The sequence below is a fragment of the Mytilus edulis genome, chromosome 9, assembly GCF_963676685.1.
Source record: "Mytilus edulis chromosome 9, xbMytEdul2.2, whole genome shotgun sequence".
NCBI classification, from domain to species: Eukaryota; Metazoa; Mollusca; class Bivalvia; order Mytilida; family Mytilidae; genus Mytilus; species Mytilus edulis.
In genome coordinates, this window is record NC_092352.1 from 65,443,132 (window position 1) to 65,456,607 (window position 13,476).

At 33.3% G+C, this 13,476-nt stretch overlaps 1 protein-coding gene across 1 annotated transcript in view; it reads right to left on the reverse strand.

Annotated features, from left to right (window-relative positions):
• The window catches only part of LOC139488876 (Ig-like and fibronectin type-III domain-containing protein 2), a 104,994-nt gene that overhangs the window by 60,112 nt on the left and 31,406 nt on the right, over positions 1-13,476 (reverse strand). The window contains exons 12-21 of the mRNA XM_071274828.1: positions 12,444-12,578; positions 11,762-11,914; positions 8,499-8,659; positions 7,742-7,871; positions 7,110-7,175; positions 5,523-5,666; positions 4,069-4,212; positions 3,217-3,300; positions 2,054-2,118; positions 1,197-1,341 (exon numbers count right to left, since the gene is read on the reverse strand). Of these exons, the coding sequence (XP_071130929.1) occupies positions 1,197-1,341; positions 2,054-2,118; positions 3,217-3,300; positions 4,069-4,212; positions 5,523-5,666; positions 7,110-7,175; positions 7,742-7,871; positions 8,499-8,659; positions 11,762-11,914; positions 12,444-12,578 (1,227 nt within the window). The remainder of the gene's footprint in view (positions 1-1,196; positions 1,342-2,053; positions 2,119-3,216; positions 3,301-4,068; positions 4,213-5,522; positions 5,667-7,109; positions 7,176-7,741; positions 7,872-8,498; positions 8,660-11,761; positions 11,915-12,443; positions 12,579-13,476) is intronic.

The following is a 13,476-nucleotide window of genomic DNA, read 5'->3' on the forward strand; positions in this document are numbered from 1 at the left end:
ATTTAATAGTGCGTTTATTTATGGGAACCGCAAGTAATGCCTTCACCTAGAGCACTTCGATCCAAAACAATTGCCGTATTTGTCCTATTAGAATCGAAATAATTCATGGGGGCTTGAATGTATCGTGATTTTACCACGGGTTGTCCCTTTATGCCGATATTTTCCCCCACGTATCGCTCATGGTAAAATATTTGTCGTAAAGGGCCAACCCGTGGTAAAATCCAATATATTCAAGCCCCCATGAATTATTTCTTAAATATAATGCATACCTAGGTTAAAATGAGCATAGAGCAACGACATGAAGGAATTATTTCAATTCTAAAAGGGCAAATATCGTAGTTTTATAGGTGAAAGTGTACGAAAATACCTCAAATTTCTTTTGTCAGTTCTCGTTTCCTCCCTATGGAGTCTGTACATTAAATTTTCATATTTAATAGGTTTAAACACTAAAAGCAGGAAAATATATGTTGTTTGATTAACAATATATGATATAAGTTTATGTACGTTGCTAAATTTATATAGAATGAAATTCAAAACAGTGTAGCTGTGGCTATTGATTGACACATTAAAATCATCCATTGACTGGGACAATTTAGGTGAACGTTTGTATGTAACGACCAATGCTCACTATGTACTTTTTAAAGACACTTAAACTATGGGGTCACCAAAGGTTCTCAACACCTAAATAAAGTAATTCGAAAATTTAATCAGAAATAACACGATATTTTGATTTATATCAATAATTAATTATATAAATCAAAACACAAAGGTTATTCCTGATTAATTCTTCGAATTATTTTATAATTAAAGGCGTTAAGAAACCTTTGGTGACCCCACAGTTTAAATGTCTATCGTAGGTACGTCGTGAACAGTGGTCGTTACAGACAAACGTTCACGTAAATTGTCCCAGTCAATGGATGATTTTAATGTGTCAATCAATGGCCACAGCTACACTGTTTTGAATTTCATTCTATATAAATAAAGAATAACAATGAAAATAATGAGAATGTAAACAGTGAATTTGTGCGCATGTGTCAAACATATTTTGTGCTAATTTGTAAATGACGAAACTATGCCAAACGGATGTATTGATGCTTTTGACATTTATTTAGTGTGAGCATTAAATTAGATACAAACATTCTTTTCTATGTATCATAGAATGCTGTACCCAGATTTGATAAGACAGGTTAACTTACCATCAGGTGCTATAAAGGCAGATAAAGAAGGACTTGGTATACTGAATCCTTCAGAGTTAGCAGACACTATATAAATATCATAGGTATAGCCACTATCTAAGTTCTGTAGAATATATGTGGTCTTGTTTGTCATTATTTTGTTAATCTGAAATAGGAAACAATGTTTGTTTATTAAACTATATTAGACATGAGAAATATCTGTATAATTACATTAAAGGGTGGACATACTGACAGCATGTTATGTTTCAGGTTGAAGATATTCAAACTTTTTTTTTTCAGAAATAAAATATACAAATAACTTAAAAAAGAATATTGATCTCTTCCTAAGAGTTTCAAGAAAGGTTTCAACAAATACATAATACAAGATGTTAATGTAAACATAACAGCAAACATATAACATAAAAACACTTTTGATTATTAAAAACAAATATGGTTTTTAATATTTTTCTTATAAAAAACATTTCTACAGAAGCTAAACAATATTCATAGAGATATTTTAAGATAAAATGTATCACTTCTTCATTCTTTTGTGACAATTTGTTACATGTATTATAGTATGATAACTGTGTCCAGGCAATACTATAATAAAGTACTGCAATCTTAACTTTGGATTACCTGTAGTAACTCCGTCTTCATAGGAATGTTATAATAGACATAATAAGATTCAGCCTTTTGTCCACCTGTAGGAGGAGACCATGACACAGTGACAGTGTGCTGTTATCTGAGCTATCCTTACCTGTGGTAACTCCGTCTTCATAGGAATATTATAATAGACACAATAAGATTCAGCCTTTAGTCCACCTGTAGGAGGAGACCATGACACAGTGACAGTGTGCTGTTATCTGAGCTATCCTTACCTGTGGTAACTCCGTCTTCATAGGAATATTATAATAGACATAATAAGATTCAGCCTTTGGTCCACCTGTAGGAGGAGACCATGACATAGTGACTGTGTGCTGTTATCTGAGCTATCCTTACCTGTGGTAACTCTGTCTTCATAGGAATGTTATAATGGACATAATAAGATTCAGCCTTTTGTCCACCTGTAGGGGGAGACCATGACACAGGAACAGTGTGCTGTTATCTGAGCTATCCCTACCTTTGGTAACTCCGTCTTCATAGGAATGTTATAATAAACACAATAAGATTCAGCCTTTTGTCCACCTGTAGGAGGAGACCATGCCACAGTGACAGTGTGCTGTTATCTGAGCTATCCTTACCTGTGGTAACTCCTTCTTCATAGGAGTGTTATAATAGACACAATAAGATTCAGCCTTTTGTCCACCTGTAGGAGGAGACCATGACATAGTGACTGTGTGCTGTTATCTGAGCTATCCCTACCTTTGGTAACTCTGTCTTCATAGGAATGTTATAATAGACATAATAAGATTCAGCCTTTTGTCCACCTGAAGGAGGAGACCATGACACAGTAACTGTGTGCTGTTATCTAAGCTATCCTTACCTGTGATAACTCCTTCTTCATAGGATTGTTATAAAGGACATAATAAGATTCAGCCTTTGGTCCATCTGTAGGGGGAGACCATGACACAGTGACAGTGTGCTGTTATCTGAGCTATCCTTACCTGTGATAACTCCTTCTTCATAGGATTGTTATAATAGACATAATAAGATTCAGCCTTTTGTCCACCTGTACATGCTGTAGGGGGAGACCATGACACAGGGACAGTGTGCTGTTATCTGAGCTATCCTTACCTGTGGTAACTCTGTCTTCATAGGAATGTTATAATGGACATAATAAGATTCAGCCTTTTGTCCACCTGTAGGGGGAGACCATGACACAGGAACAGTGTGCTGTTATCTGAGCTATCCCTACCTTTGGTAACTCCGTCTTCATAGGAATGTTATAATAGACACAATAAGATTCAGCCTTTTGTCCACCTGTAGGAGGAGACCATGACATAGTGACTGTGTGCTGTTATCTGAGATGTCCTTACCTGTGGTAACTCTGTCTTCATAGGAATATTATAATAGACATAATAAGATTCAGCCTTTGGTCCACCTGTAGGGGGAGACCATGACACAGTGACAATGTGTGCTGTTATCTGATCTATCCTTACATTAGATGGAGGTCTTGGCTGATCAACTGAAAAAGGTAATGTTATCCTCTATAATGGATACTTTATTGATTTCACTATAAAATTTAAAATTAAACAAATATATTCATACTACTGTTTTAATACAAATTGTATAAAATCTTTTAAATAACAATAAAACATAGCAAAGCCTGTTGACAACAAAACAAAATAAATGGAGAATGTGTCAATGGGCCACATGAAAATATGCATGGTCAACCTTCGCATACAGATGCAGGATTCACGTAGTTAAGACCATTTTGTAATTATAAGCGTTGTATTTAAGTTTTATAACATTTAGTTGGAGAACGAAAAAGACAGATTTAGCAATTTTTGCATTTATAAAGGAGTATAACTCAAGAACAGTAAATGTGATGCCACCCAATTTGGAACTTGATCTGTGTTTTATGGAAATATCTTTTTTTAAGCCTTGTGTATAAGTTTATAACATTTTGATAAGTCAAACAAAAGTTAGAGAATAGGAACCAATTTTGGGGACATATGCAAAGGACGGGATATACAGGAAATGCAGGACCAGTGGACATACAGATGGATGGACAAGGTAGACACCTCTACAGTGGGGGCATAAAAATAATTAAATATGCATTACACTATTTTTGTCAGCCTCTAGAAAAGTTATGTTGAAGTATTTGTATTCATATGTATTAAAGTGTTAATCCTGCTTCATTGTTTTACCTTTCACAATTGTTTTTACAAATCCTTATGTTCACACATCTTTTCTTGCTCATCAATAAAGTTTCGTAATTCTTATAACTTACCTATCCCTTCTACAAAGCACTGAGTAATTTGTGGTGCCTGGAATGCACACAAAATATCTGCATTTTTCATATCTCCTTTACAAACATTCAGACAGTTATCTGGAATCTGTCTCTCTCTACAACACTGGGTGTGATCTCTACCATCTAAAACATTTAGTTTCTCTAGCTTTAAATTATATTATACAAAAAAGGATAAATTTGAGCAAGTGCTAAATATCTGATGTTTTGATGTACTCAATCATTGATATTATAAGTATTAGCAAAAACATTAAGATTCAGATAAATGATGGAAGTTACCACAGAATCTTGACAGATCACCATACCTGTCAACTAACTTGTATTTTGTAGATGTGACCGTGAATATACCAGGTCACCCAAGATTTTTCAATTCTAAACTAATGTATCTTATAGAATATTGAAAAAAACCTCTAAATACTAAATTTCAGTTGAAAAAGTCTGTGTTAAGACCTGACCTTTTCTTCCTCAATACAGGTCATAGGCTACATTTTCAGTTTCTAGTATGCAGTTTACCCGAAATTTGAAAAGTTGTGATTTTGAAATTACACTTTTTTTAAAATACATATAAACACTGATTATCTGTCTTCAAAAATGAAAAGGCGATCTTTGGTTTTGTCATAGACGTCCTGATTTTTGAACTTTTGATAATCAATTGTCTAAACTGAGTCGATACTGTTCTAGCAGATTCACTCAAGGATTGCCAATTGTTGACAATCAGCAATCCTTGAGTGAATCAGCAACTCTCACAAGGGAATTAGGCAAGTGAACAAGACAGGAATGTCAACATTGATCATCAAAATGGCTGTATAATTAGTTTGCAAGTTACTGATCCTTCCTAGAAAATTGTGATTGTTTTAAACAAGCAGTTGCAGGTTGCGTTAAGCAGGTGGTCACTAGTTATAACAGTTAAACAAAATAAAGGGAATCTTTTGGAGGGGGCTTGAAAAGTGGTTGTTAACAGCAGATTGTCCTTCAAAACAGGTTGTTGATTAAGCAGGTTTAACCCCGTCACATTATTTATGTATGTGCCTGTCCCAAGTCTGGAGCCTGTAATTCAGTGGTTGTCCTTTGTTTATGTGTTACATATTTGTTTTTCGTTCATTTTTTTACATTAATAAGGCCGTTTGTTTTCTCTTTTGAATTGTTTTACATTGTCATATCGGGGCCTTTTATAGCTGACTATGTGGTATGGGCTTTGCTCATTGTTGAAGATCGTACGGTGACCTATAGTTGTTAATGTCTGTGTCATTTTGGTCTCTTGTGGACAGTTGTCTCATTGGCAATCATACCACATCTTCTTTTTTATATTGACTGTATATAAGGATCAATGAGGTACAGGTTCATGAAAATTATCTGCCAAACTGATGGTAGTGTAATGAAAGTATTCACTAAACAGATTTTATCCACCTGTTTTGGTGATGATTTGTTCTACATACCTGCTCCACATGATATCACTTTATCAAAATCATTACTACATGCCAGTGCTATGGTATACAATTCTGTGGTAGGAGCACTTATTATAAAATCATAGTTGCATAATTTCAAACAATCTTTTCTGAGGCTTTTCTGTATACAGCATTCTGTAAAGTATTAAAGCAAAACAATCAATTTTATAACATAGTACTATATTTCATCTGAAGTGAAAAAAACACAATGAAAATAAGACATTCTTCATATGAAAACTAGCTTGACCAAAATCTTTGACCTGAAGCGTGACACCCCACTCACACTATCATTTTCTATGTTCAGTGGATTCAGGGCCAAAACTCAAATTTGGCATTAAAATCATAGCATAGGAACATGTGTACTAAGTTTCAAGTTGATTGGACTTCAACTTCATCAAAAACTACCTTCACCAAAAACTTTAACCTGAAGCAGAACAGACAAACAAAAGGACAAACAACCTGATGCACCGACTGAAAAACATAAAGCTGCTAGGTGGGGCATAAAAAATAAAGGGCTGCGCTTTAGAGCATGATATGCCCATTGCTCTTTTAACTTGTCTTTTATGCTTTAAATGAAGGGAATGAAGGGAATGAAAGGGAGCTTACATCAATAGATATAAACAATTCACCAAAGTTTCATGGACATTGGTGAAAGCCTTTTTGAGTTATTGTCCGAAGTGTTGAAAATCCCCCTTTTTTTATGAATAAAGCCCCATAAATCCAAAACTTAAAATCTGAAATTTATAAAAATTGAAAGGGAGCTTACATCAATAGATATAAACAATTCACCAAAGTTTCATGGACATTGGTGAAAGCCTTTTTGAGTTATTGTCCGAAGTGTTGAAAATCCCCCTTTTTTTATGAATAAAGCCCCATAAATCCAAAACTTAAAATCTGAAATTTATAAAAATTAAAAGGGAGCTTACATCAATAGTAAAAACAATTCACCAAAGTTTCATGGACATTGGTGAAAGCCTTTTTGAGTTATTGTCCGAAGTGTTGAAAATCCCCCCTTTTTTATGGATAAAGCCCCATAAATCCAAAACTTAAAATCTGAAATTAAAAAAAAACGAAAGGGAGCTTACGTCAATAGATATAAACAATTCACTTAAGTTTCATGGAAATTGGTGACAGTGTTTTTGAGTTATTGTCCCAAGTGCGGACAGACGGACGGACAGACGGACAAACAACAGTATACCATAATATGTCCCGTCTAAAAGACGACAGGCGTATAAAAATGAATATATGAGTGATTTGTTAACAAACATTAGTTCAAATAATCATCATTTAGTCAAGCTAAATACAATTTTTAGATCAGAGGGGTCCATGTACATGTTTTCAAGCTAATGATTTAAATCATTTTGACAAAGTCACCAATTTCATTATCTCCCCTGTAACTTTATTCACTGTTTCAGCTGTACTATCAGCTCTCCATTCAATATAATGTCAAACCGTTTATGATCCCAAATTAAAGCCAAATACCATCTTAGTTGTTCAAGATGAACATCAACAAATGTGACAAATTAACCTTACATCAAGGTTATTTTTAATTTTACAGTTACTCCATGATTTACATACCAGTCAGGTTATAAGGCAAAACAGGTCCTGGTGAAGGTGTTATAGAAGGTTCTGAAGGTGATATATCTGTAATGTACAAACATAGGGTAAGGATGTTATAAAAATTTATTATTTATTTAAGACACAGTGCATATGGTTCATAATCATATATGACACACATCTAGATTAATGTTCAGTTTCCAGCCTCTGTTGGTGTGTTGTATCACTGTTTACTTTTAAATAATTTTAATATGATGGTACTTGTGTACTGTGTCTTTATGAATCCTTCCTCTGTTTTTTTTTCTTGGATATTCTGGGGGTTTGGTTGTCTACATTCTGGTATCATTGCTTATGTTTGTTGTGTTGCTATTTCATCAGTCCTCATTAGCTAATGTGTTTTTGTTCACCTTATCAGGATTAAATTAGATGATGTTGCTTGTTATGAGGTGTTCCACTGTGAACTGAGAATCGTATTTGCATTGCTAAATGTGTAGTGGGATGCTGTTCACTAAAACAATATTTCATTTTAAACAATTATTTGCTCCAAGGTAAGCTGCCGACTTTTCTTGTCATTTTTTTTAATCTATACATTTTCCAATATTGATCTGGGAAGACTTTCTGACTGGTATCTAATCTATTGTATTATGCCTTACCAAAAGTGAGAAATGCAATGTCTGGTGACATCAAACTCTGTCCTGCATCATTAGCTGATATAATTGTAAGGTCATATTCTGTGTTCGGGGTCAGCCCTGTTAGCTGGATTGTAGTATTGTCTGTAGTATTCTGTAGTTATATAAATGTTTGGTACTATTACTTTATGTTAAAGATCTATATATATTCATGTGTAGTAGCATGATATTCCCTAAAACAAGATAACACAAGACAACATAGTGCAGTATACCTTGAAGATGGTGATGTTGACAGTAGTTATTTATATGTGGCACTGGTTTAGAAAGAGACGGCCAAAGAAAAAATTGTGATGATAAAGCATGCAATTCCCGAAATTGACCGTCTCCAAAAATATTTAAATTCTAAAATTGAGTTATTGTCCTCTTCGCGCCAGAAAACTATTGAAAAGGCTATAACATGGCCCAGGAAAATAAAGACAATGCCAGGAATAAACTGAGACAGAAATACATGTACACCTTTCAATCATTCCATACACTAAATAACTTCTTATATCTACTAAATATAATGGACTTATTGCTTTTAATGTACAAGAAACAGACCAAACCCTGAAAACTTTATTTTAACCATGCCAGACAAACATGTTCACCTTACAATCATTCCATTGATCACATATAAATAAACTATTGCATATAGTATATCTAATTTCATCAAAAGACCAATTCTCATCAGCTTCTAGTGAATTTTATTGCAGTAATATGTTCTACTGTAAAGTTTGTATACCTGATTTGGTGTTTTCACTCTATCCCTCAGACTATGTTCAAGGTAAGATACAATGTACTGAGTTACATTGGCACTAGTACTTGGTGGATCCCAGCTTAGTGTTGCAGTAGTTGTAGTTACCTCAGTCAACTTAATATTCCCAGGAGGACCTGGAATGGTTGCTACACAAACAAAAAAATCCATCAATCCTTTGCAAATTACCATAAAAAACAGGATATGCATATGAGAGGCAATCAAAATCATTTTATATATTTTCTAATATTACGAAAGAAACAATAGATTTTTATAGACAAAGTGTAATATCAATTTATTGATAATATTTGTGATATTCATTAATACCCATGCCACTGATGCTCTTGACAGGATATCTATAATACTAATTCATAAAGCAACAAGACACATCTTACCAAATGGACAAATGACTCTGTCAAGAGCTGGTAAACTACTTCTAAAAATGTGTAAGGATTCCATGGAACCCAGTGTCTCGCCTACTTTTGTTAATAATTGCTGGCTCAACAAAAATGGGCAAAAAATTTTAAAAAAATTCTTCTAGATACTATCTTTTGATTATAAGAAGCCACTGTTCTCCCCAGGCCGTTTTAGCGTCGCGGTACCGCGACGCTATATTTTTTCACCGTGATGCTATAATAATTCCCGCGACGCTATAATTATTCCGGCGATGCTATAATTATTTTGAAGATGCTATTTTACTTGTCCTCAATTTTGAACTTTCATCTATTATCGATTATGATCATAAAAATTATATCACCTTTAATTGTAATCCCTTTAAGTCGGACACTAAAGGCAATTAAGAGATTAAATAGCTAGGTGTTAATTGCCCTCAGGGTGATAACTGTTTGGATGCGAATTTCCCAAGCCAAGCTGACACTTGTGACATGACTAATACCACGTGTCTTCAATCACCAATTTCGACATCGAAAAATGCAATCACAAAACATTTCGAAATCTACGTTTTGTAATACGAAATTTCAAAGATTGAAACGATTTTTTTTTTTTTTAAAAAAGGTCCTTTATTTGTGCATCTTTCCAAAAATTACTTCCTTTCTCTTCCGGTAATACGAGATCGAGAATTTTGGTTTAGAGCTAAACTAAGTTTAATACTTCTTTAAAAAGTTATCTTAATTGGCTTAAGTCTATGTTTAATTCATTTATTGCATTAAAAGCGTCTTATTCATTCACAATCTCTTGTCAAACAATGTTTATTCTCGGACTCATTTTCGTAAATTTTTCTACGGCCGCCATTGCACATTCTTGTGTAAACTGCGGATCAGAACCGGACCAGATATGACAAAAATCCGCATTTTCATGATAATGACAACAGATGGACAGTAGACAGAAAAAATATACCAAGAGAGAAAACTACGCATTAACAGACTATTTGTTAGATAACTTTGTTAAAAATACATATCATTTTGATGTAAAGATAAGAAACAACTGGGACTAATTTAATGAGTGCCATGAAACAATGAATTTCATAAACATGATAAAAAAAGTTTTTAAATAGATTTTTTTTTGCTACTTTATCTTTACTTGATATAATATAAAAATAGTTAATTTTGTGTACTAGATATTTAGTTTTGTATATAAACAGGTTGATCTATAATGAACCATTCATTCATTTGACTTATTGTTGGGTAACTGAAACCACATATTTATTTTTATTTGGCACAAGAGGAAAAAAATAATTCTGTAACAATAAATGAATAAAGAAAACATAAACTGAAACAACTGTTTTTGTGGTTATAGTTTAATTGTATTCTGAGTTATGAATTGAACAATATAAACTCAAACATATAAAGGAAATAGAGTATCAACGCGACGCGACAAACGACATTAAAAAAAATACAGTTATTTTTTTATGCAAAATGTGATGCTATCCAAAATTTCTGGGGAGAACACTGAGCTTCTGTCCAAGTTTGGTAAAAATCCAGGATGGTTCATGAACCTTGTTAATGTTTTAAAAACTTTAACCACAGAGTGAATGTATTGTTAACTGGCAGAAAAATTAAGTCCATTTATAAGAAGAAGACGAAAAAACAGGATTTAAAAAAAAATATTACTTCTGGATACTATTTTTAATTAATATGAGCATAAACCAGCTTCTGTCCAAGTTTGGTAGAAATCCAGGAAAGTTTAAGAAAGTCATCAAAATTGACGCTGTCACCACCGCCTATGCCGACAGAATGGAGGATTAATTTGTCTGGCTTTTGTGACAAAAGTGGCAGGCTCAACAATTAACTGTTTATACAAAGATATGTCTCGCCTATTTGTTATTTTGATAAATGTAGAAATTAAAGAAGCAATACTTTAACATGTAAGTTCTGCAACTTAACTTGTAAACTATGTAAAAGTTTCAAAGTCAATGAACCATAATGAGGGGTTGGGTTCATATAATATCTATGGAAATGAAACTAACATCAATGACATAACATTAGTGGATCATCTGAAAATGACTTAATCACAAACTAATACATAAAAACTAAGATAAAGTTTTAAAGTCAATAGAACATGACTTAGGGTGCAGGGTGAAATAATCTCCATGGAAATGAGATGTACTAATGCTTACACATACTGCTGTAAACATTTAACATAGCACTACAAGCCATGCCAAAGAGAGCAGAGCCTGTTTTAACAATCCTGAGTAAATCTGAATCAACTGTTGTTGATCCATTACATAACATATAAATTATAAAACCCCGTCCCATTTTTGCGCCTGTCCCAAGTCAGGAGCCTCTGGCCATTGTTAGTCTTGTATGATTTTTAATTTTAGTTTCTCTTGTATAATTCAGAGTTTAGTATGGCGTCCATAATCACTGAACTAGTATACATTTTTGTGTAGGGACCAGCTGAAGGACGCCTCCGGGTGCAGGAGTTTCTCGCTGCATTGAAGACCCATTGGTGACCTTCAGCTGTTGTCTGTTCTATGGTCGGGTTGTTGTCTCTTTGACACATTAACCATTTCCATTCTCAATTTTAAGATGTGAAGAGGAATTGAAGTGTAAATATTTGACGATAGTTAGCTTAGGCCAGCACATCAACAAATGTAGGACAACACTTTATAAATACCCACCACCCATAATTTTAATTTAATTGTAACCATCCTTATATAATTATTTGCTTACACCCAAGTTACCAAAAGAGATAGATATGATATTGTATCTAACCCTCCCATACTTTTTTCCTGAAATAGCACTTAGTGAACTTTAATAGTTATTTCTTAAATCATTGTACAAGATACATACCAAGTCCTTCTCTGACACATGCTTCTATTAATGGTAACTTAATCATACACTTGGACAGGTTATTGTCTAATGAAGGCATATTTCCTGAGCAAAATCCAAGACATTCATCAGAAATACCATTTCTTTGACAACAGCCTGTATGGTTCCTCTCCCCTGAAAATTACATCATTTTTCACAGTCACTAGAAGAAATATTGTTGAAATAATTAATAATAATATTACTCTATAAAGATATATATTTGTATATTGATATCGTACTTAACTTATATCTTATAATATAGCATGGAGATAATGCTAGAATAACCAAGCTACAATGTATTTGAACCTTTAAGGCATAATTACTCAATCAGCAGATAGAATCTGGCTTTCAATAACTAGGTGAATCTACATGTAGGTGTATTTTCAATAATTTTTAAATATTGATACATATACAAAACATATATTTGAGGCAACAAGAGTTCTAAATGCAATTTCATCAATTAGATAATGTAAACAAATGCATATTTGTTGTTGCTTCAAATGCACATGCAATACACTTTGTCATCATTTGAAAGGAGTCTTTCTGAATAAAATATTGTAAAATTGATAAAATCTATATAAATACTTTTAATTTCTTTAATAGATGGGAAATGCTCAGAAGACTAAAAAAGATAATAGCTAGCATGGTTTTCCAGGTAACATACCTGTAACACATTTCATCATCTCATCCAGGTATCCATAGCAACTAAATATTACTGCAGGGTCAAGGTCTTCAAACACATTACTTTTACACAGACTCTGTTTACAATTTGTTGGTATCTTTGCCTTGTCACAACAAACTGAAATGCACAAAGAAATTATAAAAATAAACCTCTGTGATGTTTCATTTTGTGAAATAAATGGGGAATGTGTCTATGGGACACAGGTGAAGATTGCATGTGTCTATGGGACACAGATGAAGCTTGCATATCATTTAAAGGTATCAGTATCACAAAATTTGGTTGAGGCTAAATAAAGAAGTTCGCTACTCAGTTTCAAAATAACAAGCTTTTCATAACACTTGTAGGGGATTAATAAAGAAACCAAAAGAGCAAAAATAAAATATATGTCGATGTGCTTGTTTTCGAGATATTAGCCTTTGAAATTTTTTGGGGAAAATATTCTCTTTTGATTTTTCATAGATTTATCATTGACAAGCTTAAGTTTAAGTCCCCAAAAAACTAATAAAAAAGAACAAATATTTTATAAGACTTTAACAGATGGCTTATAATCATACATGTACAGTAAAAGATTTATAAAAAGACAAGAGTGCACACGCTGAAATGTCTCGCCTTCTATACTAATCATTGATATTATGTTGATAGTCCTAAGTATAAAGCTAACCTTTATTACAACTGTCACATAAACTTAACATTAACCAAGATAACTAAACAAAGACCAATGAACCTTGAAAATGAGGTCAAGGTCAGATGAACCATGCCAGGCAGACATGTACAGCTAACAATGCTTCTATACAACATATATAGTTGACACATTACTTATAGGTTAAGAAAAATAGACCAAAAAACAAAAACTTAACACTGTGCAATGAACCGTGAAAATGAGGTCACGGTCAAATAAAACCTGCACGACTGACATAAAGATCATAAAATATTTCCATACACCAAAAATAGTTGACCTATGGCATATAGTATTAGATAAAAAGACCAAACTCAAAAACTTAACTTTGACCACTGA